Source organism: Ascaphus truei, chromosome 4 (assembly GCF_040206685.1).
Source record: "Ascaphus truei isolate aAscTru1 chromosome 4, aAscTru1.hap1, whole genome shotgun sequence".
Classification (NCBI taxonomy): Eukaryota; Metazoa; Chordata; class Amphibia; order Anura; family Ascaphidae; genus Ascaphus; species Ascaphus truei.
In genome coordinates this window covers 213,419,605-213,446,830 of record NC_134486.1, presented here as the reverse complement: position 1 = coordinate 213,446,830, position 27,226 = coordinate 213,419,605, and the positions used below count along the sequence as shown (strand labels likewise).

At 44.3% G+C, this 27,226-nt stretch overlaps 1 protein-coding gene across 3 annotated transcripts in view; it reads left to right on the top strand.

The window, feature by feature from the left end:
* SDCCAG8 (SHH signaling and ciliogenesis regulator SDCCAG8) overlaps positions 1-27,226 on the top strand; it is a 321,942-nt gene that overhangs the window by 240,809 nt on the left and 53,907 nt on the right. Inside the window, exon 17 of one of the 3 annotated variants that reach the window (XM_075596834.1) lies at positions 841-1,060. The exons of the other annotated variants lie outside the window; for them this stretch is intronic. Within the exon in view, the coding sequence (XP_075452949.1) occupies positions 841-994 (154 nt within the window). The 3' untranslated portion in view covers positions 995-1,060. Of the gene's footprint in view, positions 1-840; positions 1,061-27,226 lie in introns of those variants that run through there. 3 annotated transcript variants of the gene reach the window in all.

The following is a 27,226-nucleotide window of genomic DNA, read 5'->3' as shown; positions in this document are numbered from 1 at the left end:
CTGGGGTAGCCAGCCGGGCTTCACCTTTATAATGAGGGCCGCTACCCCCTACCGTCACAGACACATCTTCTCCGTTTTCCCTGCAGACCAGGAACCTAGTAACTGGACATGTTTCGCTGATACACTCCGCTTCTTCAGTTTATAGCTAAAACTGCTGGGGACATTGCCACCACATTATCACAAACAGGAAAGTGTTGCAACGATCTTGCACTGCTTGGGAGGTGGGCTAAAACCTGCTGTAGAAATCAAAGGATGCTTTAAAACTCATAAAAAATGGCATGAAGAGTTGAATTAAAAATTTAAATTAAAAAACAGTCCCTATTTAATTCTACAGAACTGATTTATTTAAAAAAAGAACACATGTACAATTTCACATGTTTTGCTGCTTTAACTGCTCAATAAAATTCTTGTACCAGAAATAGAAGGACAACTTTACACTTTAGTCAAAGTTTCTAAGAAAGGAGAATTAAAATAAATATGTATGTTAAAGCTTACTTACTATATCTTTCTTCCAGTAACTGTACATGGTGTTTCCATTTGGTATAAAAAAAATACCACCTATTTTAGTAAAACTAAAATTTCACAAATATCCCTTTTCCTCCTTTTCTTAAGTGTTTTGCTATCAATCATATTGAAAATCTATGAAAAATATATATGCTGCCTGTGTAAAGTTCTTTGTTATTTTTTTCCCCATTATTATTATTATTAGAACCCCTGGTGTCTTATGTTAACTCCTGTTTATTAGCTATTGTTATGACCGTATTTCCTCGATTCTAAGACGCATCTTTTTCCCATTTTCACATGTCTGAAACTGGGATCGATGTTTAAAAAAAAAAAAAGTCTGCAAGTGGGGATGCTTTCAGCAACCAGCAGCAGAGCTCGGCACCCTTCTCTGATCACGGTTGTGATCACAGACACCCTCCCTCCCACGACTCTTGGTGAACTGCAGGAGGTGCAGAGGGGATCAGCTGGAGCAGCCACAGCAGAGATGTAAATAAAGTAAATTCAGTGCTGAGCATAAAGTTGTAGCATTGTATAGTGTAATGTAATGTGGATAAATGTATTCTACAGTATTGTCTCCAAGTAAAAAATAAATAAAAAAATTCTGCACATTTAATGTATTGGTGTTGTTTTTTAGTTTTTATTAAATTAAGAGTGTGTCTTAGAATTGAGGAAATATGGTTTTATTACTATTTTATTTCCTACTACATACTATACAGTACCATTTTTGATTTGTCTTTTATAAGGTAAAATATTATAGGACGAATGTACATTTTCTCCCTACTTTAGAGACATTAATCTTGCTACTGAAAGCTATCTGTTCTTCTGTTAAAGCTAAATGTAATTCTAAAATGAGATGAGGCAGTTTGTTCATGTGTGAGGAGAAAAGATGATGACTTCATGGTAATGTAACTTGCAATATTTGTGCACTGCATTATTTTTTTGTAGCAATGTTGTACATTTTTTTCAGGCAGTTAAAGGGACTTACAGTGATGAAATGACATACATTTTACATAAACATACATTTATGTCAGTATCCAAAACCGATTTAGATATGTCATATAAATTCATGTAAATGTGCCAGTTTTGTAAATGCATCACCTTAATGTATTTTATAAATGACTGTCGCAAGTAAATACTAACATATTTAGCTGCTGGTAAAAGTAGAAATATTTTTTTTTTAAGAAACTGTTGCAGCCATTTAACTATATAATCTACTTAATGCTACATCGCATCTCTTCAACTGGTAAAGAAAGGTAATTATAGCAAATCAAATGAAAAACACACTACTTCTTGGCTGCCTTACAGATACATATTTTACTGGTACCTTGTTACATAATGAAGCCTGATAGCAAAACTTAAGCATGTCCCTTCTTCAAGTCACAGCTGTTTCCCTGCTAAATTTGCCCCATCTGTCTTTCCTTCCGTAAAGCTGTAGGCAGTATAGCATCAGTTGTGAAGCAGTTCAGTGCTATTTTGGTTAAACATAACTGAAATTTGAATATTTGCCATTTCTGATGCACACATTTTGTTTTACTGCTGGAAGGAGAGCTGTCAAAATACAACTACATGTTTAATTTACAAAAATAAAACCCTTGCAGGCTTTCTATAAAAAAAACATGGCTATATTACCCAAATACTAAAGTGAGGTGTGATTGACTGAGCTAAAGTTGCAGGTACAACGGAAAAGATTTTTACCTAGCGTAAATATTGGTACCTGTTTAATTCATTTTTTAAAATGGTTCCTTTTAAAATATTTATCGTTTTCTAATGAACTGTAGCCATCCTCTTTTTGTAAAATTATCACACACAACACTGGACATAATTAATAAATACTGCATGTATTTCTGAAAATAAATGTGTTTGGTAATTGTAATTAACAAAATTATACCATACGTAAAGTAAAACGAGAGAAATAATACGATATAGCACCACAGCGCGTCAACGGTAACACGGGGGGCTCGTTGACCCGCTGTGGTCCTATCTATCATTGTTTTGTGACGGTTGTGCTCTGATTTCCTTATGTGAGAGGGAATCCACCCTGTAGCATGTATACATATGCATTTACTAACGGTGGTTGTCCCAACTTATGAGATGGTATTATGAGAACTATTTTTCCACCAAAGGATTTATTGTATCACGGAACATACAGACATATTTATGGTTACAATACAGGAGTACTTTATGCATCAAGAGCAGATATCTAGTACATATATCTGGTACATATATGTGGTACTATACTGAGATATTACTGCTATATACCAGTATACTTATACATGCGATATAGGGAGGACCGTACCTAAGAATTTTGACATCCTATATGAAGGAATCTGTATTGATGGATTAGATTGGTCCTTTTCTGAGATAAATCTTCACTGTATACAGCCTTATTACGTCATAGTTATTACTATACTGCTGACCTGTATGATATTTGGATCAATTTAAAATAGACGCTTAGACAGCAGTGAACCTAATGAATGGAAAAGAATACTTACCTTTATAGACTTCATGTTTATCCACTTCATCATGGTGTTATTTTAATGTATGAATGTTATATATGGGTTTTTTAACCAATATTTGAATAAAACTTTATTATTTTTTCCTGATCTTCCCGGTCCCTATAGGTCAATAGACCTAATCAGAGTAATTAGTCCGCCTATTGAACTCCAACATAGAGTGCTACTAATAGAGGGAACCTTTTTTGATCCTTCTGGGATCAACACTGTTAATATAGTTCTTTTTCCCTCTGAGCACCTGTTTAAATTCATTTCCACTATATTATGTACATAATAGGGATGAGCGGTCTTATCTCCTTTATATATGTATATACTAGGAACGCCCAGCCTGCTGGTACTCCTTAGCAGGGGTCCAACGGAGCTCACTACGAGAGGAACCGCACGCCCAGGGAAACCGGAGGGAAGGAAAGGGGGGGGGGGGGAAGGAAGCAAAAATAGAAAGCAGAAATCCATAACATAGGAAGAGTCGGGTCTGACCTAAGCCAGATCCGATTCTTTTGCCCTAGGGGTGGTACTGAGCGATGGTCATCCTCTGCAGGACGACCACTATCCCGTAGGACTGACCCCCCTGGGTCTTTGTAGCGCCCACAGTAAGTCATCGTGGGACACCTGTTGAGGCGCAGGAGAGCTGCCGGGGTAAGCCCCCACCGGATTTTCTCTGCTTGCTATCAAAACGTAATTCTTATATTAACTGTGGCCTGTTGCCCAAGCCATGCATCTGAGACTTCTATAACTTAACCTATCTCTAATAGGGCCACCCGTCCCCCATGAACCAACCAGTCTGTTATTCTTCTCCCTCTTCTTACTCTTTCCTGAGCCCCTGTGATCCGCTGGGGATCTATCACCGTGCTCCTGACCTGTCATGGATCCCAGGGATTATCTATCTCCTGTGATACTTGACTATGTGGGAGTAGTGTATTTTTCCCCTCAATCAAAACCTCACCTGTGGTCACCGCCCCCTCTCTTCTTCTTTGGAATACCTGATCTTGTTGATCTATCCCATACGCGCTTTGTCTGATCCTTTGGGGCGAACCCCCCGTCTTTTACCATGGTTCCGGGTGTCCCGCCGTCCCACAAATATTTGAACAATAATATTTCATATATACATAGTTAGTCATTATTAACAAAATTAACACAAACAAACATTTGAACAGTACAATGGTTGTGATCAGTTAACCTATACTTAGTAACTCCTATAGTTGAACCGAACCTAACAGTGCTTATAAGTAACCATAGCTCCCCCATCTTTACGGCCTGGCATTGTTGTAATCTACCCCTTATCTGTCATTGGTATCGACCTGTTCCCCTACCAGTTTATCAGCAGATATGTATTTATTTTTATTCTCAAGTATGTTTATTTAATTATTTCCCCCCTCCGCTGACCGGGTCCAGGGTGTCTCTTCCTCCTCTCCCAGGGCTTACCCTGAACCAGAAACCCTCTCCCTCCCGACTGGATTGAGCTCAGGAATCATGCCTCTGCCTTCACCGGAGCCACCCCCTCCCCCTCCTGCCTCCCCTTGGGGGCTGTGGTATCTCCTACACTCTAACTTAGGCAGCATACCCGCAGCTGCTATCTCAATGCTATCTGACATGACTCCTTGATCACACTCCGGTAAGAGACATTTCTGCCTTAGTCTCCCACCCTCAGTTAGGGGCTGTGCTTTACTTTACAATAATTTTCCCCATTGACACTGTCCGGAAGAAAGCTGATGTTGCTGCGGTGAGCAACCCTCCGCACATCCCCACTCCAATGAGAAATGCTCCGGCGGCCCTGTGGTCCCCCCGCGGCCATCAATCTTCCTGTGACATCACGTCCTTGTTCTTCGCGCCGATTGCATGTTTCCCGCCTTGCTTGTCGCCGGAAAATGGCCGCCGTCTCTCTCTCAGGGATGCAGAACCACCCAGCGCCACCAGAGGGAGCAGCACGCTCAGGGAACAGATATTGGCCAACGCTGTTGTATGAGGAAAATGGGGGAGCTTCTCCATTAATTTCTTAATTGATGTTGATTGACGGCCGGAGACTACTTATGCTGGCTTGCAGATGCCTGGCCGCCCACTCTGTTCCAGGATGTCTCCGGTGTCAAATCGTCTTCCGAGGTAAGGTGGGGAGGGCTAGAGGGGGTCTATATGCCCTCATATTCCAGGGAATTTGCTTCTCTGGCCATTTGACAGATGATGTCCTTAGTTTTATAGAAGTGGAAGCGGGCAATGAGGTCCCTAGGGGGGTCTCCTGGCTGCAGTTAAGACCGCAGGGCTCTGTGGCATCTATCTAGATGCAAGTCCTGCTCAGACCTGTTCAGCAACACATGTTCGAGCCACTTCATGGTGAAGTCCTCCTAGTCAGTTACAGACTCGGGGGCCCCCCTGTTGAGCACATTATTTCGCCGGTCCCGGTTCTCTGAGTCCTCCTGTTTGTCCGTGAGCTCTTGGACCCGTTCCTCCAATCGTGCCACTTTTTTATTAGTCTGCTGCAGTGCTCTTGCTGAGTCGTCCATCTTTACTTCCAGGGTCCCGTCCTCTCCCCCAGCCCATCCAAATCCCTTCTGAAGGTCCCATAACTCTTTCTTGAAGAAATTCCTCATCTCAGCACAGAAATCCTTCATATCTTTTCTTCTGACCAGTTCCTGGTCCCCCGCTCCCTGCTCCACACTCTCCGCATCCGAATCGGAGCCCGCATTTTGCGCGGGTATGTCCGTCTTGCCCGCCGCTGCTCCATTTTGTTTGCTGAAATATTCATATTAATATTCAGCAAGTAGTATAGTTATATTTTACTCCAATGCATCACGATGGGTCCAAATCTTACACCGAGACCTGGATGTTGGGGAAGGAAACTCCCATAGACTGAGTCCAGCCGAAGCCAGTTCAAAGCGAAGTGGTAAAAACAAATGTTCACTTTTCTTCGTTGATCAATCTCAAAAAACGGGGGGATCCTCCGGCGCGTGATTCCACTTGTGACTCTGGGACACATGTAATATAAATGGAGAGAGGGACCACAATCAGGAGTAGTTAGAGTACAATAACAAATGTATAGGTTTCTATTATAAACACACTTACTTAGGAATAATCTTCCGTGGGGATAAGGAGGACCGCTTGGTGATACATCAAATTTAGGAAAGAGAAGGGAACATAGTATAACACTGTTATATTTAACAAACGATATTAAAAAGAGATTGGTAACTCACAAACGGCCAACAGATAATGGCATAGAGAGGAGGTGTCTCCAGATTCCACAGACCGTCTTCCAAAATCTTTGACTGTCGATGTGGATTCTGCTCCAGTTGGTTTGGTGTTGTTGCCGGAGGTTTGGTAAACCGCAGTGGTGGGTCTTCCGGTGCTCGTGCACAGACCGGATTTCCTCCCGTTTGTTACTCTCCTTGCCTCAGCTCCCGCCTTCCGCGCATGCACAAGCGCTCCGCTCGCAGTGCTGACCAAATTTGGTTGAAGTAGTTAGTTTGGTGAAACCGTCTGGCTAGCAGCTCCCATAGCAGAGTTCTCTGGTCTGCCAGAGAACTCTGCTATGGGAGCTGCTAGCCAGACGGTTTCACCAAACTAACTACTTCAGCCAAATTTGGTCAGCACTGCGACCGGAGCGCATGCGCATGCGCAGAAGGCGGGAGCTGAGGCAAGGAGAGTAACAAACGGGAGGAAATCCGGTCTGTGCACGAGCATCGGAAGACCCACCACTGCTGTTTACCAAACCTCCGGCAACAACACGAAACCAACTGGAGCAGAATCCACATCGACAGTCAAAGATTTTGGAAGACAGTCTGTGGAATCTGGAGACACCTCCTCTCTATGCCATTATCTGTTGGCCGTTTGTGAGTTACCAATCTCTTTTTAATATCGTTTGTTAAATATAACAGTGTTATACTATGTTCCCTTCTCTTTCCTAAATTTGAGTTATCACCGAGAGGTCCTCCTTATCCCCACGGAAGATTCATTATCCATATGTAAGTGTGTTTATAATAGAAACCTATACATTTGTTATTGTACTCTAACTACTCCTGATTGTGGTCCCTCTCTCCATTTATATAATAAAACAACTCGACTAAACAACAAGGAATTAATTAAACCACTAACCAACAAAGCAATTAATTAATAAAACAACTTGGCAACACAACCATTAAAAGCATTATCCAACACAAAACAACATTAATTAAAAAAGAAAATGAATCGCAAAAAAAATTAAAAATAAGGCAGCAAAATAACAAACAATAACATTGTATTGTATGTCTTTATTTATATAGCGCCAAAAGTGTACTCAGCGCTTCACACAGAATACAGTACAGGGAATTATAATAAAACAATAAGTGCAGCAAAAATCAGACAATGGGAAAGGAAATCCCTGCCCCGAAGAGCTTACAATCTAAGACATCCACATAATAAACACACATCGAAAAAATCACACTCAATACAAAGCAAGAAATTAAAAACAAATTATTGGCCTATCAGTCAATGTGCAATGAAAAAATAAAAAAAAATGATATCCAATCGAAAAACCTGTAAAAAAAAATACATTTACATACATTCAATATTTAACTTACCTTTAGAAGCATTGGCCCTTCGACTCCCGGGGAATCAGGAAGCTCACGTACCGCAAAGGCCAGAAACTGCATCCGATGCCATCCACCATGAAGATCCGGATCAGGTACCCCAATTCTTAGTTACATAATTACATATTAGATGAGGTTGAATAAAGACGTACATCCATCAGGTTCAACCTATGCTAAATTTAGACAACAGATACTTTATCCTATATCTATACTTACTTATTGATCCAGAGGAAGGCAAAAAAAAAAAAACCAGTGTTATATCATCCAATGATATCTCATAAGGGGAAAAATACATTCCTTCCTGACTCCAAGAATTGGCAGTCGGATTAATCCTTCGATCAACATTCTTCCCATGTATACTTATTTGTTATATCCCTGTATACCTTTCTAAAAAGATGTCCAACCTTTTTTTGAACAAATATATTGTATCTGGCATCACAGTCTCCATTGGTAATGAATTCCACATTTTAACTGCCCTTACTGTAAAGAACCCTTTCATTTGTTGCTGGTGAAATCTCCTTTCCTCCAACCTAAAGGGATGCCCCTGAGTCCTTTGTATTGCCCTTGGGATGAATAGTTCATTTGAATGCTCCTTGTACTGCCCCTGAATATATTTGTATATAGTTATAGTTATATCTAATTTAGCTAGCCTCTCCTCATAAGTTAGATTGTCCATCCCCTTTATTAATCTGGTGGCTCTTCTCTGCACTCTCTCTAGTTCCATAATGTATTTTCTAAGGAGTGGTGCCCAAAATTGTACTCCATATTCAAGGTGTAGTATTACTAATGCTTTGTACAGGGGCATAATTATGTTTACTTCCCTTCCATCCATTGCCCGTTTAATGCAAGATAAGATCTTGTTTGCCTTTGCAGCTACTGCATGACAATGGGCACTGTTGTCTAAGTCTGCTGTCTACAAGCACTCCTAAATCCTTCACTTCAAGGATTCCCCCAATTTATCCTCATTTAATTTGTACTGTAAGTCACCAGTTTATTCATGCATCCCAAATGCATAACCTTACATTTATCTGTATTAAACCTCATTTGCCATTTACCTGCCTACGTTTCCAGTCTCTCCAAGTCCTTCTGGAGAGAAATTACATCCTTGTCTGATTTTACTACCTTACACAATCATCAGCAATCCTTGTCTGATTTTACTACCTTACACAATCATCAGGAAAGATGGAGACTTTGCTCTCGATGCCAACCTCAAGGTCATTAATAAACAATTTAAAAAGCAGGGGTCCCAGTACCAATCTCTGAGGTACTCCACTCTTGACTTTATCCCAACCTGAAAAAGTTCCATTTATGACAACCCTCTGTTGTCTGTCCTTCAACCAGTTTTCAATCCAGGTGCATACATTATTACTGAGTTCAATTTGCTTTATTTTGTACACCAACCTCGTGTGGAACCGTATCAAAAGCCTTTGCAAAATCTAAGTAGACCACATCAACTGCATTACCCTGGTCTAAATTCGTACTTACCTCATCAAATAAACAAATAAGGTTAGTTTGGCATGATCTAGCCTTCATTAATCCATGCTGACTATTACTAGTGATTTTGTTTTCCATTAGGTATTCCTGAATATTATCCCATATTAAACCTTCAAGTTGTTTCCCCACTATTGAAGTCAGGCCTACACGTCTGTAATTCCGCGGTTGTGATCTAGCTCCCTTTTTAAATATAGGCACCACATCTGCTTTACTCCAATCTTGTGGTACTGCGCCTGTAGAAATGGAGTCCTTGAATATTAAATGTAATGGTTTTGCTATTACTGAACTTAATTCCTTGAGAACTCTTGTATGTATACCATCGGAGCCAGGTGCCTTATTTACTTTAATTTTTTCAAGCCGCTTATTAACTTCTTCCTCCGTTAAGAAAAAGTGATAAAATCTGCGCTACTAATTGTTAAAACACTCCGAATACTGTGTGTGTATATATATATATATATATATATATATATATATACAGGTAAACCCCGTTATAGCGCGGTCCTCGGGGTCCACCCCAAGACCACCGCGTTAGTAACGGGGTCGCGCTAATTTTAAAAAAAATGGCTGCCGCGCGCCTGATCGGGAGGGAGGGAGTGAGGAGGGAAGGAAGGAAGAGGCCTGCACAACATGCGGCCGTCTGCCCTCTGTGGGGCCCGCGATGACTCTGGCCGGGCGCCAGTTAATTAAATAAATTTTAAAAAAAAAGTTTAAAAAAACGGCGGCGATTCATCCCTCCTCCCTCCCTCCCAGCCCCCTCCGTCCCAGCCCCCTCCCTCTCCCTCCCCCTTCCTTCCAGCCCCCGGCAGCCGTGTGTTTTTTTTTCTTCCGGAGAGGTCAGAGCATGAGGGGGCGGGGCTTAGGCTTAGTACCGGGGAGAGAGTATGTGCTGAGCTGATCTAAGGTAGGTAGGGGGGGTGGTGTGTGTGTGTGTGTGTGTGTGTGTGTGTGTGTGTGTGTGTGTGTGTGTGTGTGTGTGTGTGTGTGTGTGTGTGTAAAATGGGCGTGTGTGTGTGTGTGTGTGTGTGTGTGTGTGTGTGTGTGTGTGTGTGTGTGTGTAAAATGGGCTGGTGGGGGTGTGTGTGTGTGAAAAACGGGCTGGTGGGGGGTGGGCTGCTGACATGTGAGGGGGTGGGCTGCTGACATGTGAGGGGCGTGGGCTGCTGACATGTGAGGGGGGTGGGCTGCTGACGTGAGGGGGGGTGGGCTGCTGACATGTGAGATGGGGTGGGCTGCTGACATGTGAAGGGGAGTGGGCTGCTGACATGTGAGGGGGGGTGGGCTGCTGACATGTGAGGGGGGGTGGGCTGCTGACATGTGAGGGAGGGTGGGCTGCTGACGTGAGGGGGGGTGGGCTGCTGACATGTGAGGGGGGGTGGGCTGCTGACATGTGAGGGGTGAGGGGGGGTGGGCTGCTGACATGTGAGGGAGGGTGGGCTGCTGACGTGAGGGGGGGTGGGCTGCTGACATGTGAGGGGGGGGTGGGCTGCTGACATGTGAGGGGGGTGGGCTACTGACGTGAGGGGGGGTGGGCTGCTGACATGTGAGGGGGAGTGGGCTGCTGACATGTGAGGGGGGGTGGGCTGCTGACATGTGAGGGGGGGTGGGCTGCTGACATGTGAGGGGGGCTGGGCTGCTGACATGTGAGGGAGGGTGGGCTGCTGACATGTGAGGGGGGGTGGGCTGCTGACATGTGAGGGGGGGTGGGCTGCTGACATGTGAGGGGGGGTGGGCTGCTGACATGTGAGGGGGGGTGGGCTGCTGACATGTGAGGGGTGAGGAGGGTGGGCTGCTGACATGTGAGGGGGGGTGGGCTGCTGACATGTGAGGGGGGGTTGGCTACTGATGTGAGGGGAGGTGAGCTGCTGACATGTGAGGGTGAGTGGGCTGCTGACATGTGAGGGGGGGTGGGCTGCTGACATGTGAGGGGGGGTGGGCTGCTGACATGTGAGGGGGGTGGGCTGCTGACATGTGAGGGGAGGGGTGGGCTGCTGACATGTGAGTGTATTGTGAGAGCTGTGTGCTGTGAGAGCTGTGTGCTGTGAGAGCTGTGTGCTGTGAGAGCTGTGTGCTGTGAGAGTGTGCTGTGAGAGTGTGCTGTGAGAGTGTGCAGTGAGCAGTGTGCAGTGAGTGTGTGCAGTGAGTGCTAGGAGTGTGTGGTGTGTGCAGTGTGCAGTGGGAGTGTGTGCAGTGGGAGTGTGTGCGTGCAGTGGGAGTGTGTGCATGCAGTGGGAGTGTGTGCGTGCAGTCTAGAGTGTGTGCGTGCAGTCTAGAGTGTGTGCGTGCAGTGTAAAGTGTGTGCAGTGTAGAGTGTGTGCTGGGAGTGTGTGCAGTGAGTGCTGGGAGTGTGTGCAGTGTGCTGTGAGCAGTGTGTGTGCAGTGAGCAGTGTGTGTGCAGTGAGCAGTGTATGTGCAGTGAGAGTGTGCAGTGAGAGTGTGTGCAGTGAGTGTGTGTGCAGTGAGTGTGTACAGTGAGCAGTGTGTGCAGTGAACAGTGTGTGCAGTGAGCAGTATGTGCAGTGTGTGCAGTGTGCAAAAAAATATATATTTTTTTGAATTTTTTTTTTTTGAAAAAACAAACAAAAACCGGGAGCCACGTGAAAACCGCGTTATAGCCGATTCGCGTTATAACGGGTTGCGTTATAACGGGGTTTACCTGTGTGTATATATATATATATATATATATATATATATATATATATATATATATATATATATATATATTCAATGTGTAGACCCACCACAAAGTGAAAAGATTGCTTGTGGCAATCAAATATAAGTGAAAGTCTGTACAAATAGTGAGTACAAAAAACCTTAAACAGGAGAGTCTGCTGCTGTATGAAGTCGGATGGCTCAACACCCCATAGAACTAATAAACAAAAAATCAACCAACTCAGGCAATACATGAATTTCGGCACATGTTTCCAACACGAATCTGCATCTGACCCGACTGCAAAGATGTAGGGGATTCACTGATAACTCTGGTAATCTGTAGGCGCTCCAGGCACCCTCCAACTCACTCAGTCACTGATCCTCCGTTTTAGCACCGAATTCGGAAGCGCCGCAGCTCTGTACTCCTCGCGGATTCTGCTTCCTGGTGTGACGTCACTCCAACCGTCATCTGGTCTATACAGAAGCTCCATAGTTCAATTCGGCATGGAGAAGCAGAAATTCGTGTGTGCCAGAATTAGCCAAATAGATGGCATGTAGGATAGTTCATAAATCGATGGGGATGTAAGTTTAACCCCTTACAGGACCCAATCATCAATGTCCAACGCGTTTCGTTAAAACAGCTTCTTCAGGGACATGATTACCAGAGTTATCAGTGAATCCCCTACATCTTTGCAGTTCGTTCAGATGCAGATTTGTGTTGGTAACATGTGCCGAAATTCATGTATTGCCTGAGTTGGTTGATTTTTTGTACGTGCAATAATACCATCTTTATTTTTGTTAATATTTAATATATTGATTTCACTATGAGTCGTGCGCTGTGTTTTCTTCTTTTTGTTTATTTCTTCCTCAGTTAACCAATTGTTCATTAATATGGATGTTGTGGATTCTTTCTGCGGCACTACAATTGAAATTGATTCTTCCCTGGTAAACACAGAGGCAAATAATTTGTTTAATACCTCTGCTGCAGTGGAAGTGCTGTGTGCTGGGTGATAATGGTGAAAGGCGGGGTTGCAGACCTGTGTAAGACATGCAAATGAGCATACAGTAATATTTCCATTTGCTATATGCTTTACTGTGGAGGGTTTTTGTCACTCTTTTTACTCACCATAACCCTAATAATGTGTGGTGAAGACCTACTCTCAGTCTCAAACCAGCAGAGCCAGTACAACCAACCTCACACTGAAGAGACCCACAAGGTCAAAACAGTCTGTCTGTGAGTGGGTTTACTGGCTTTGCATCTCACCCCAAGCTATGTTTAAAAGCTGTGTTTAAAGCAGCATGCATTGGCTTAAAGGTTGTTCATGTAATGTGAGCTTGAGACAAAAGGTGGCACTGTGTGCTCATTTGCATGTCATTTCCCAGAATCCCTTGCTGCAGTGGAAGTGCTGTGTGCTAATGGTGAAAGGCGGGTTGCAAACCTGTCTATGACATGCAAATGAGCATACAGTAATATTTCCATTTGCTATATATTGTGTGTGTGTGTGTGTGTGTGTGTGTTTGTGTGTGTACACCCTCTTTGAATTCTATGGTTTTACATATTGTATCAGGACATAATAAGGATCAGGACAATCATCTGTTCCTTAGCAGGTCTAAAAATTAGGTAAATATAACCTCAGATGAACAACAACACATGACATACTGTATTACATAGTGTCATGATTTATTAACAAAAATAAAGCCAAAACGGAGAAGCCATGTGTGAAAAACTAAGTACACTCTTACTGCTTCCATAGGAATTAAGATGCTAAGTAGCAGACAGGTGCTGCTAATCAAATGCCCTTGATTAATTGATCATCAGCAACTGTGACCACCTCTATAAAAACCGAAGTTTTAGCAGTTTACTGGTCTGGAGCATTCAGGTGTGTGTTAACACAATGCCAAGGAGGAAAGACATCGGCAATGATCTTAGAGAAGCAATTGTTGCTGCCCATCAATCTGGGAAGGGTTATAAGGCCATTTCCAAACAATTTAAAGTCCATCATTCTACAGTGAGAAAGATTATTCAAAAGTGGAAAACATTCAAGACAGTTGCCAATCTTCCCAGGAGTGGACGTCCAGCAAATTCACCCAAAGGTCAGACCGTGCAATGCTCAGAGAAATTGCAAAAAAAAACAAGAGTTACATCTCAGACTCTACAGGCCTCCGTGAGCATGTTAAATGTTAAAGTTCATGACAGTACAATTAGAAAAAGACTGAACAAGTATTGTTTGTTTGGAAGGGTTGCCAGGAGAAAGCCTCTTCTCTCTAAAAAGAACATGGTTTGCAAAGTTGCATCTGAACAAAACACAAGACTTCTGGAACAATGTCCTTTGGACAGACGAGACCAAAGTGGAGATGTTTAGCCATGATGCACAGCACCACGTTTGGCGAAAACCAAACACAGCATATCAGCACAAACACCTCATACCAACTGTCAAGCACGGTGGTGGAGGGGTGATGATTTGGGCTTGTTTTTCAGCCACAGGACCTGGGAACGTTGCAGTCATTGAATCGACCATGAACTCCTCTGTATACCAAAGTATTTTAGAGTCAAATGTGAGGCCATCTGTCTGACAGCTAAAGCTTGGCCGAAATTGGGTCATGCAACAGGACAATGATCCCAAGCCCACTAGCAAATCTACAACAGAATAGCTGAAAAAGAAAAGAATCAAGGTGTTGCAATGGCCCAGTCCAGACCTCAACCCGATTGAAATGCTGTGGCTGGACCTTAAGAGAGCTGTGCATAAACAAATGCCCACAAACCTCAATGAACTGAAGCAACATTGTAAAGAAGAGTGGGCCAAAATTCTTCCACAACGATGTGAGAGACTGATTAAGTTATTGCTGCTAAAGGTGGTTCTACAAGCTATTGAATCATAAGGTATACTTAGTTTTTCCACACATGACTTCTCCATGTTGGCTTTATTTTTGTTACATAAATCATGAAACTGTAATACTGTATATCATGTGTTGTTGTTCATCTGAGGTTGTATTTACCTCATTTTTAGACCTGCTAAGGAACAGATGATTGTTATTATGTCCTGATATGTCAAAGAGGGTATACTTTCTTTTTCACACGTGTGTGTGTGTGTGTGTGTGTGTGTGTGTGTGTGTGTGTGTGTGTGTGTGTGTGTGTGTGTGTGTGTGTGTGTGTGTGTGTAGATATATATATATATATATATATTGTGACAAACGGCTTACTCCGGGGCTCCGTCGTTTGTCTGGGACTGTTTAGAACACGGTCTTTTAGGGTAGGTTAAATGATGAGGCGTCACGTACTGTTCCTTTAAACAGGCTATGCCTGGTTTATTCAGTCCCAGGCACTGAGACTGCCACAGTGCATACAACAGAAAACAGATCAAAACAAAAGCTGCTCACCTGAGCGATAACTTAACTTAGATATCCCTGACTCAGGGTTGGAAGTGGCTTTTCCACTTCCAACATCAAAACATGGTACTTTTGCAGTCTTACACAAATGAACAGAAAGATTGAACCTGTTTGGGGAAGAGGCTTCTCCCCTCTGTAGTTCAGCAGCCTTCCAGCCTCCTGGCTCTTGTGGGGAGACCAGAGCAAACAGGAAATCAGTCTTTCATACCTGATTCCTAATTAGCATGACAGGAGACAGAAATCAGGCAGCAGACAAACTCTGGTCTGGATCTCTCATCCCTCAGTTCCAGCGCTTGCCAAACTGTGGGATGGAGTGTATGTATTATAAGGCTGCACTCCCAGGCCAAACAGGATAGAAACTGTCTAGTATCCTGGGAGCCCTATATACGGAATTTATTACCATCCCCTGGTTTCTGTCACATATCCTCCCCCCCAGCTCAGACCTCGAGGGATGAGCGACCATGGATATTAGGGAGTGCATCCTTGACAACCCGTCAGCATTGCCATGTTTGTGCCCTGACCTGTGTTCCACAGAAAATTTAAAGGGTTGTAGGCTTAGGAACCACCTGGTCACTCTAGCATTCTTTTCCCTGTTTTGACACATCCAGGTAAGGGGTGCATGATCTGTGACCAACCGGAATTTTCTCCCCAACAGGTAGTATTTGAGCGTCTCTACAGCCCACTTTATTGCGAGACACTCTTTCTCTACTATGGAGTAATTTTTCTCCTGGGGATTTAGTTTCCTACTTAAATAAAGGATGGGGTGCTCCTCACCTTGAGACTCCTGGGAGAGTACCGCCCCCAGCCCTACCTCAGATGCGTCGGTTTGGACTACGAACTCTTTGGAGAAGTCAGGTGTGACCAACACTGGTTGGGCACAGAGAGCTTCTTTCAGGCTTCTAAAGGCCTGTTCGGTTTCGGGGGACCACTTTACCATTAGCGGTCCTCTTGCTTTTGTGAGGTCAGTTAGTGGGGTTGCCTTAGTTGCAAAATTGGGAATAAACCTTCTATAGTACCCAATTAAGCCCAAAAAGGTCCTTACTTGTTTTTTTGTAACTGGCCTTGGCCAATTTTGTATCGCCTCCACTTTGAGTGTTTGGGGTTTGAGTAAACCTCTGCCAATAGAATATCCCAGATACTTGGCCTCCTCCAGACCAATAGTGCATTTAGCGGGGTTAGCAGTTAGTCCAGCAGACCGGACTGCGTCAAGCACAGCTTGGACCTTTGGAAGGTGGGATTGCCAATCTTCACTATGGATTACCACATCATCCAGGTAGGCGGCAGCATACCGAGCATGTGGTTTTAAAATTTTATCCATCATTCTTTGGAATGTGGCGGGAGCTCCATGTAAGCCAAAAGGCAACACCTTATACTGAAAGAGGCCGTCTGGGGTTGAGAAGGCTGTCTTTTCTTTTGCCCTTTCTGTGAGGGGAACCTGCCAGTACCCTTTTGTTAGGTCTAGGGTTGTGAGATATCGGGCTTTGCCCAGTCTCTCTACAAGTTCATCTACCCTGGGCATAGGATAAGTATCAAATTTTGACACCGCGTTTAGTTTCCGGTAGTCATTACAAAACCTTGTTGTACCATCTGGCTTTGGGACTAAGACTATAGGGCTGTTCCACCCACTTTGGGATTCCTCAATTACACCTAGTTTTAGCATTTTTTTAACCTCTAAACTTATAGCCTTTCTTTTGGCCTCTGGGATTCGGTACGGTTTAAGGTTAACTCGGACCCCCGGTTCAGAGACTAAGTCATGTTCAATTACGCTAGTTCTACCTGGCCGTATAGAGAAGATTTCTTTGTTTCTTTTCACTAAATTCTGAACCTCTCGTTTCTGATGAACAGACAGTGTTTCAGCTATGCTAACCTCTGGGTCAGTTTCTTGATTCTCTGACGGACCTGGGGGTACTAGGGTTAACAAGACTTCTCTATCTTTCCAGGGCTTGAGTAGGTTTATATGGTAAATGTGCTCAGGTTTCCTCCTACCTGGCTGTCTTACCTTATAATTTACTTCTCCCACTCTTTCCAAGACCTCATATGGCCCATGCCATTTAGCAAGGAATTTACTCTCCACGGTGGGAACCAGAACTAGTACCCTATCACCTGGAGAAAAAATTCTGACCCTAGCACCCTTATTATATGTATTCCTCTGTGCTTCTTGAGCTTTCTCCATGTGTTCCCTCACTATGGGTAGGACTGCAGCAATGCGGTCCTGCATCTGGGCAACATGCTCTATTACACTTCTGTAAGGGGTAACCTCGTGTTCCCAAGTCTCTTTGGCTATATCCAGTAAGCCCCTTGGGTGTCGGCCATACAATAGTTCAAACGGGGAGAAGCCTGTGGATGATTGGGGAACTTCCCTAATGGCAAATAACAGGTACGGTAACAAACAATCCCAGTTTTTCCCATCTTTATCAACCGCCCGCCGTAACATGCTCTTTAAGGTTTTATTGAACCTTTCCACTAAACCATCTGTTTGTGGATGATAGACTGAGGTTCTGAGATGCTTGATTTTTAGGAGTTTACATAGCTCTTTCGTTACTTGGGACATAAATGGTGTTCCCTGGTCAGATAGAATCTCTTTAGGAATCCCGACCCGGGAAAACAGAACTACTAACTCTTTTGCTATGTTTTTAGCTGAGGTGCTACGTAGGGGAACTGCCTCCGGATATCGGGTGGCATAATCTAATATTACCAATATATGCTGATGTCCCCTAGCAGACTTTATTAGGGGTCCTACTAGATCCATAGCAATCCGGTCAAATGGTACCTCTATTATGGGAAGGGGTACCAATGGGCTGCGGTACGCCTTGAACGGGGCGGTGATCTGACATTCTGGGCATGAGGAACAATAATTCGTAATTTCTGCCAGAACCCCAGGCCAATAGAAGCTTCGGAGAACCTTTTCTTTTGTCTTTTCCACCCCTAGGTGTCCCCCCAATGGATGACTATGTGCGAGGTGTAATACTACGTTACGGAATGTCCGTGGTACCAACAATTGTTTAGTTGTAACTGATTTCCTTTTATCAACCCGATATACTAGGTCGTTCTCTACCTCGAAGTAGGGGTAAGCAAGTGACCTATCTGGTTGGCCAGGAGTACTATTCTGGTCCCGTATATTTCCCCTTGCTACCGCTAATGTGGGGTCCTCCCACTGGGCCTTCTTAAAACTCCCAGGACTGACCTCTAGGTCAGCGAGGGTCTTATCCGGTTCTGGGGTGGTAAGTGTCTGCTCAACATCTTGATTTGGGGTATTCCCTACCAAAGTAGTGATGGGGAAGGGAATTTTACAGCACTCCTCCTTTTCCCCCTTCTTATTTGGGCCCTCGTCAACCTCCATTTCTGAAAAAGGGAAAGGATTTGTTTCTTCTAATACTTCGTTATGGTCCGCTATTGAACTCTGGGCGCTATTCTGAGCGGGGGACCACATTTTTAGAAAATGGGGAAAGTCGGTCCCTATTAACACATCATGTGCCAGTTTGGGTACAATACCCACCTTGAAATCTAAAGAACCAAACTCTGTTTCAAAAAAAACATCAACAGTGGAATATTCATGATTATCCCCATGTATACAACAAATTGCCACTCTTTGTGAACTGTTTCCCTGTTTCTTCTTAATGGGCAAGAGGTATTCGGACACTAGTGTGACCATGCTCCCAGAGTCAAGAAGTGCCCGAACCCTCTTACCATTAACCTTTACAAATGCCCACAGATGGTTATTCAAGGGGTCCTCTGGGCTAGGGCCCATACATTGGGACAACAGCGAATAAGGTTCCACGCTGTTGCATTGCATGGGCTCATAATTTAGTGGGCAGATTTTTGCTGTGTGGCCCCTCTCATGACAATTTACACATTTAGGTACATAGTCTGTGTCCCACTTAGAGCCTTTTCCCGGCTCCCCATGTTGGCTATTGCCCTTAGTGTGCGAACCACTGTTGCTGGTGCTGCGTGAAGGTGGTCGCCGCTCTTCAGCGCCCCTTAACCCCGGTACCCTTTTACCGTCTCTGGAAGAGTCCTGGAACCTCGGGTAGTGGGGTTGCTCCACGACTGTGGGTTGCGGGTGCTCTTCTGCTGCATTGTACCTTTCTACGAGGGCCACAAGCTCATCCGCATTGTGGGGGTCACTCCGACTGACCCAACGGCGTAAGGCAGAGGGAAGTTTCCTCAAGAACTGGTCCATGACCAACCGTTCCACGATGTGGCTGGCTGAGTTGATCTCGGGTTGTAGCCACTTCCGGGCGAGGTGGATGAGGTCATACATCTGGCTTCGGGTGGCTTTATCCATCGTGAAGGACCATGCGTGAAACCTTTGGGCGCGAACAGCCGTGGTTACGCCGAGGCGGGCGAGGATCTCGAACTTCAATTTTGCATAGACGTTAGCTTCGGCTGGCTCTAGATCAAAGTAAGCCTTCTGGGGTTCGCCGCTTAGGAAGGGTGCGATTAGACCAGCCCACTCAGCTTCTGGCCATCCCTCTCTCTGTGCCGTGCGTTCAAACGTGAGAAGATAGGCTTCCACATCATCCGAGGGTCCCATCTTCTGAAGGTAGTGGCTTGCCCTGGTCATTTTCGGAACTGGGGCTGCTGCTGCCAGTGGAAGGTTACTGATAGTCCCCCTCAGGATCTCGAGTTCCTGCTGTAAGCCCTGAGCGAACCGCTGTTGCTCCTCTCTCAGCAAGCGGTTTGTCTCTTGCTGGTTTGCATTCGCGTTTTGCAGGGCTTCATTCGTCTGTTGCTGGTTTGCATTCGCCTGTTGCTGGTTGGCATTCGCCTGTTGCTGGTTGGCATTAATCTCTTGCTGGGCTATTAGCAGCTGTTGATGGGCTGCATTCGTCTGCTGCTGGTTTGCATTAGTTTCTTGCTGGGCTATTAACAGCTGTTGCTGGGTTTCATTCGCGTCTTTCTGGGCAGCGACATTGCGTACCAGCGCACCCACCACGTCTTCCATCTTGTTTGCAGAGGATGAAAAAAACTTTTTTTTTTTTTCAAAGTTCTTCAACCCGCAGACCCCCTAGTGCTCTGCCCGCATTCTCCACCATATGTGACAAACGGCTTACTCCGGGGCTCCGTCGTTTGTCTGGGACTGTTTAGAACACGGTCTTTTAGGGTAGGTTAAATGATGAGGCGTCACGTACTGTTCCTTTAAACAGGCTATGCCTGGTTTATTCAGTCCCAGGCACTGAGACTGCCACAGTGCATACAACAGAAAACAGATCAAAACAAAAGCTGCTCACCTGAGCGATAACTTAACTTAGATATCCCTGACTCAGGGTTGGAAGTGGCTTTTCCACTTCCAACATCAAAACATGGTACTTTTGCAGTCTTACACAAATGAACAGAAAGATTGAACCTGTTTGGGGAAGAGGCTTCTCCCCTCTGTAGTTCAGCAGCCTTCCAGCCTCCTGGCTCTTGTGGGGAGACCAGAGCAAACAGGAAATCAGTCTTTCATACCTGATTCCTAATTAGCATGACAGGAGACAGAAATCAGGCAGCAGACAAACTCTGGTCTGGATCTCTCATCCCTCAGTTCCAGCGCTTGCCAAACTGTGGGATGGAGTGTATGTATTATAAGGCTGCACTCCCAGGCCAAACAGGATAGAAACTGTCTAGTATCCTGGGAGCCCTATATACGGAATTTATTACCATCCCCTGGTTTCTGTCACAATATATATATATATATATATATATATTCAGTGTTCGATAAACCTATACATTTGCTCGCCCCGGGCGAGTGGATTTAACCCCCGGGCGAGTAAATATTGGCCCAAGCAGCACACGTTTGGTACTAGGTGGCGAGTAGATTTTTTTGTGTGGCGAGTAGATTTTTTGGTGATTTGTCAACCACTGTATATATTTATATATATATATTGGGGAGAGAGTGAGTAAGTGGGAGTAAGTGGGAGTGTGTGTGTGTGTGTGTGTGTGTATAAGTGTGAGTGTGTGTGTATGTATAAGTAGGAGTGTGTGTGTGTGTGTATGTATTAGTGGCAGAGTGTGTGTGTGTGTATATAAGTGGGAGAGTGAGTGTGTAACTGTGTGTGTGTGTGTGTGTGTGTGTGTGTGTGTGTGTGTGTGTGTGTGTGTGTGTGTGTGTGTGTGTGTGTGTAAGTTGGAGAGTGTGTGGGTGGGTGTGTATAAGTGGGAGAGAGTGTGTAAGTGGGAGTTGTGTGTGAGAGAGTGTGTGTATAAGCGGGGAATGTGTATGTGTATAAGTGGAAGTGTGTGTATGTATAAGTAGGAGTGTGTGTGTGTGTGTATATATATATATATATATGAGTGGGGGAGTATGTATTTGTGTGTGTGTGTGTGTGTGTGTGTGTGTGTGTGTGTGTGTGTGTGTGTGTGTGTGTGTGTGTGTGTGTGTGTGTGTGTGTGTGTGTGTGTGTGTGTGAGAGGGTGTGTGAGTAAGTGGGAGAGTGTGTGTGTTTGTAAGTGAGAAAGTGTTTGTATGTGTGTGTGTATATAAGTGGGAGTGTGTGGAAGTGTGTGTATATTAGTTGGTGTGTGTGTGTGTGTATAAGTGGGAGAGTGAGTGTGTGTAAGTGGGAGAGTGAGTGTAAGTGGGAGTGTGTAAGTGCGAGAGTGTGTGTGTGTATATATAAGTGGGAGTGTGTGTGTGTATATATAAGTGGGCGTGGGCATGTGTGTGTGTGTGTATAAGTGGGAAAGTGTGTGTGTGTATATAAGTGGGAGAGTGCTTGTGTATGTGGGAGAGTGTGTGGGGGAGGGAGAGTGTGTGTGTAAGTGGGAGAGAGAGAGAGTGTGTGTGTGTGTGTATAAGTGGGCGAGTGTGTGTGTGTATACATATAATAGGGAGAGTGTGTGTGTATAATGGGGAGTGCGTGTGTGCATAAGAGCGCAAGTGTGTGGGTATAATGGGGAGAGTGTGTGTGTAAGTGGGAGAGTGTGTGGGGGGAGGAGAGTGTGTGTGTGTGTGTGTGTGTGTGTGTGTGTGTGTGTGTGTGTCTGTGTGTGGGAGTGTATAAGTGGGAGATTGTGAGTGTGTAGAAGTGGGAGAGTGGGTTTGTGTAGAAGTAGGTGTGTGTGTGAATATGTATAAATGGGAGAGTGTGTGTGGGAGTGTGTGTGTGTAAATGAGGAAGTGTGTGTATAAGTGGGAGAGTGTGTGTGTATGTGTATAAGTGGGAACATGTGTGTATGTATAGGTAGGTGTCTGTGTGTGTATAAGTGGGAGAGTGTGTGTGTGTGTATATATATATACAAACACAATATATACTTACACAAACACACTCCCACATATATATATATATATATATATATATATATATATATATATATATATATGTGGGAGTGTGTTTGTGTAAGCGGGAGTAGTGTATGTGTTTAAGTGGGGGAGTGTGTGTTTGTATATAAGTGGGAGTGTGTGTGTGTGTGTGTGTGTGTGTGTGTGTGTGTGTGTGTGTGTGTGTGTGTGTAGGAGTGTGTGTGTGTATAAGTGCCAGAGTGTGTGTGTATATGTAGGAGATTGTGTGATAGTGTGTGTGTGTGTGATAGTGTGTGCGTGCGTGTGTGTGTGTGTGTGTGTGTGTAAGTGGGGGAGTGTGTATGTGTATAAGAGGGAGTGTGTATGTGTATAAGAGGGAGTGTGTGTGTGTGTATGTATAAGTTGGCGTGTGTGTGTGTGTGTGTGTGTGTGTGTGTGTGTGTGTGTGTGTGTGTGTGTGGTGTGTGTGTGTGTGTGTGTGTGAGAGTTAGTGTGCGTAACTGGGAGTCTGAGTGTATAAGTGAGAGAGTATGTGTGTGTGTATATAAGTGGGAGTGTGTGTATATTAGTTGGTGTGTGTGTGTATGTGTATAAGTGGGAGTGTGAGTGTGTGTGTATATAAGTGGGAGAGTGTGTGTGTGTAAGTGGGGGAGTGTGTGTTTGTATATAAGTGGGAAAGTGTGTGTGTGTAAGTGGGGGAGTGTGTGTGTGTATAAGTTGGATAGTGTATGTGTGTGTATGAGTGGGAGTGTGTGTGTATAAGTGCCAGTGTGTGTATAATGGGGAGAGTGTGTGTGTATGCGTAGGAGCGTGTGTGATAGTGTGTGTGTAAGTGGGAGTGTGTGTAAGTGGGAGAGAGTGAGTTTGTGTATATAAGTGGGAGAGTGAGTGTGTGTGTGTGTAAGCGGGAGAGTGTCTGTGTGTGTGTGTGTCTGTGTGTGTGTGTGTGTTTGTATATGTGGGAGAGAAAGAGAGAGGAGTGTTTGTGTATAAGTGGGAGAGTATGTGTGTGTGTATAAGTGGGAGAGTGTGTGTGTGTATAAGTGCCAGAGTGTGTGTGTATATACGTAGGAGAGTGTGGGAAAGTGTGTTTGTGTGTAAGTGGGAGTGTGTGTTTGTGTGTAAGTGGGAGAGGGTGTGTTTGTGTGTGTGTGTGTGTGTGTGTGTGTGTGTGTGTGTGTGTGTGTGTAAGTGGGAGAGGGTGTGTGTGAGTAAGTGGGAGAGTGTGTGTGTAATTTGAAGTGTGTGTATGTGTGTGTGTTTGTGTGTAAGAGGGATAGTGTGTGATTAAGTGGGAGAGTGTGTGTGCACGAACGGAAGGGGAGGGTGTGAGGGGGAGATGGAGCATAAGAGGGAGAGGGAGGGGGCAGTGAGCCGGGGGCGAGGGGAGGGGCGAGGAGAAAGACTGAGACAACAGGCTGTGGGGTGTGTGTAAGTGGGAGAGTGTGTGTGTGTATAATGGGGGGAGTGTGTGTATACATGGGAGAGTGTGTGTGTAAGTGGGAGTGTGTGTATAAGTGGGGGAGTGTATGAGTGGGAGTGTGTATGTGTGAGTGGGAGTGTGTGTATATATATATATATGTGGGAGTATGTGGGTGTGTGTGTAAGTGGGAGAGAGTGTGTGTGCGTGCGTGGCAGTGTGTGTGTGTGTGTGTGTGTGTGTGTGTAAGTAAGTGGGATAGTGTGTGATTAAGTGGGAGAGTGTGTGTGCTCGAACACGAGGAGAGTGTGAGGGGGGGGAGAGCCGGGGGTGATGGGAGAGGTGGGGGGGGGCAAGGGGAGGGGGGATAAGGACAGGGGGAAAAGACGGAGATAGCAGTGGGGGGAGAGAGACGGGGCAAGAGACAGGGGACGAGGGTTGGGGTTCTCCAGAATTTCAAAATCGAATTTTGGGGTGCCCTAACCAAAAAATGGTTTAAACCACTGGTCTAAAGGTTAACATACTCATATCTACAGTATAGGCATTTGTCAAAACCAAAAAACGATGGTCGGATGCTCAATCTATAGTCAAGTAGATATTGATAATTTACTTGGTTTGCAAAAATCTTGAGCTGAGACTTGGGAGAGGTTTGATTTGCTCTAGCTGTTTTTATATAATATCACTGTGTGCTAATGTCACTTTTTTTAATCATCATCCCTTATTTTTTAAGTAAATACAGGCCTCTTCTTAAGGGGAATCACAATACTTTAAAGTCAGTTTGAGTACAACTATAAATTAAATACAATTATTTAAAGGCTGCCAAAAGCTGTCCGCCTTTGGGGCGAAGCAGATGTAGACTGAAGGGGTTCTGAATGAATTCACCTGGGCTTTGAAATTCCTTTGTCCAGTCATAAACACTACAGGGCTTCAGGTTGACGAAATACATGGCAGCATGAAATCCCAGATGTTAACCCTTAGTATGCTGGTTCTGTGCAGAGGGGAGCAGTTCTTGGGGAACCCTTTCAGACGTCCGCCTTTGCGGCGATACAGATGTAGACTTATAAGGCTATGTCCCCAATATGTTCTACAGCGCACGGCTCGGCATGCGCTGCACGAAAAGTCCCGCCCCTCAATCTGGCCGGGCCCACTTGGCGCGCAAATTCCCCCTGTGGTGCACGACAGATTTTCAAGCAGATAATAGAATTGTGTTTAGCCCTAGTGACCGCGTCCGTGAGGACCAATCATATTGCAGCTTTCCCTAGCCAATCAGACCACAGGAACTTGCAGCGAATCATAGCGCTGCTTTTTTTTAGCTACGCCCCCTCGATCCACGTTCAGTTGCAAGTGCAACCCCCCCCCCCCCCCCCGCTGGGCGAGTGTGTTACAGTACAGATTGGGACCGCGGCCTTAGTTTGAGATTTGGTGGGGGGGAAATACTTCAGTCACTCAGAGGAGGATTAAGATAGCTCTTAAATTAGCCATCCAAGCTACCGTTTTACCGTTTTTTCCCATTTATTTATCTTTCCCCTTTTATATGTGCATCAATACAATCCACACAGTGATACGTATTTAGTTCAAATCGAACTGTTCTCCTGTGATCGATCAGCGAAAATTTGGCTTGGGGGGGTTCACTAAATGGCAACAGAAAAGGACCATAGATGCAAAGTTCTGTGTTGATCATGTGACCAGGTTTTCACTAGATACAATTGGTGCACTACTAGAGAGACGGCAGGGCTCAAAAAGGGGTGAGCCGGGTCCTGTTTCGGAAGAGGAAGGGGATGTGACTTTGTAAATGGTTGCTATAGAAAAAAAAATGTTTGTTACAATATAATATATACCATGGGAAAGTATGGGAGGGTGGGAAAGGAAAGTAAACCTCTGCTCAGCTAACAGGTAAGTTTTTAATGGTGTAGATAAGGTGCTTGTCTGAGAATTGTATTTGCAATAAACCGAAAGAGAAAGAACTCAGTTGAAGTAGCACTCAATTATCAATGAGGATTAGTGTATTGATTAAAAATAATCTTTATTATTCAATTTAAATGTTAAAATAAATGGTGTACAAAGAAAAAAGAAAAAATAATAATCTTGACATGAATATGTCAGATATCTGGGACTGTGCCAGTAGTAGCGGATCGCTACATAAGGATAGACCCCTATTGTCGGTCTAAGAGTAGCAGTGTCTAGTTGCTTAAGTTGGTAAAAGTAAGTAATTACACTCCCCCTTGGCCAAGGTGAGGAGTATAGTGATGTGGAACTACAGATGATAAATCTCGTCAGCTGCTTGTATGATATAGTTTAACACAGCAATTTGTGCTGTAGTGATATGGTATGTTGTAGTTTAACGCCACGTTGCTATGCAGATGGAGGAGCAATAGAGTGCAGCCTTGCTGCTTGTCCTCAGTATATAGATGTATATCAAAAGTTTAGCCATATATACAGCCCCTTGCTCTGAGCCCACATTGCTATGCAGATGGAGGAGCAATAGAGTGCAGCCTTGCTGCTTGTCCTCAGTATATAGATGTATAGCTAAAGTTTAGCCATATATACAGCCCCTTGCTCTGAGCCCCCTGTGGTCGCAGTTACCATCAGGGGCAGTTAGATAGCAGTGAAATGTTATCAGGGAAGTAGGAATTGCGGATGTAGGATACTACCTGTGTATCAGCTGTTTGGCTCTGTTTGGACAAAGTTGCACACAGGTGTGTTCCACTCCTAGTCACTACAATAGGTGTTGCAGTGGAGTGTAAGGTTAGCTGTATTGTCTATAATGATGGCGTTCCAAACCATTCACCTCAATATCGCAGCCATAGTAATAATAAGGTCCACCACTACTGAAGTAAGGTAAAGCTGACACTGCTACAATTTAAAAAGCCTAGTCGACGATCGTTTCGCGTCTGCTGCTTTATCAAGACTCCTGGGCTAAAGGTAGGTGTGACCCTATTGGTTCCCTTTGTACACTGTACATGACGCCGATAGGCTGTTGCAATTGGAAGGAGGGCGTCTGTGATTGGTTGATACGGTATGTATGTATATGAAGCATGACATCACAGTGTTCGTGTTACATTTAACCAGAGTTAGACACTGGGTGGCACTGCTGTATAGTGGCTACTTGAAGTATATACTGCGAGAAGCTATTGCAACTGTGTAAGTAAATAAAACCAATATTGTACCTAGAGGTCTTAGATCCGAACTTGCTCCAGCACATCACATCACAGATGTAGAGTTTCAAAAAAAGTGGGATGATATCTTACATAGATGTTCACGGGATCTTATGAAATTATTGCTAGAATTTCAGACAGAAAAATTAAGCACAGTAAATAAAGAGATTGAGACACTATTAGAAGATATAGGTACCTGGAACCAACATGTAGAATTTTCCGATCTCGAATCAAAATTACAGAATAATATAGACAAATTTAGAAAAGAACTTCAAGACAGAAAACATAATACATTTTTACGAGATCAAAAAGACTACAAGGAAAATCGA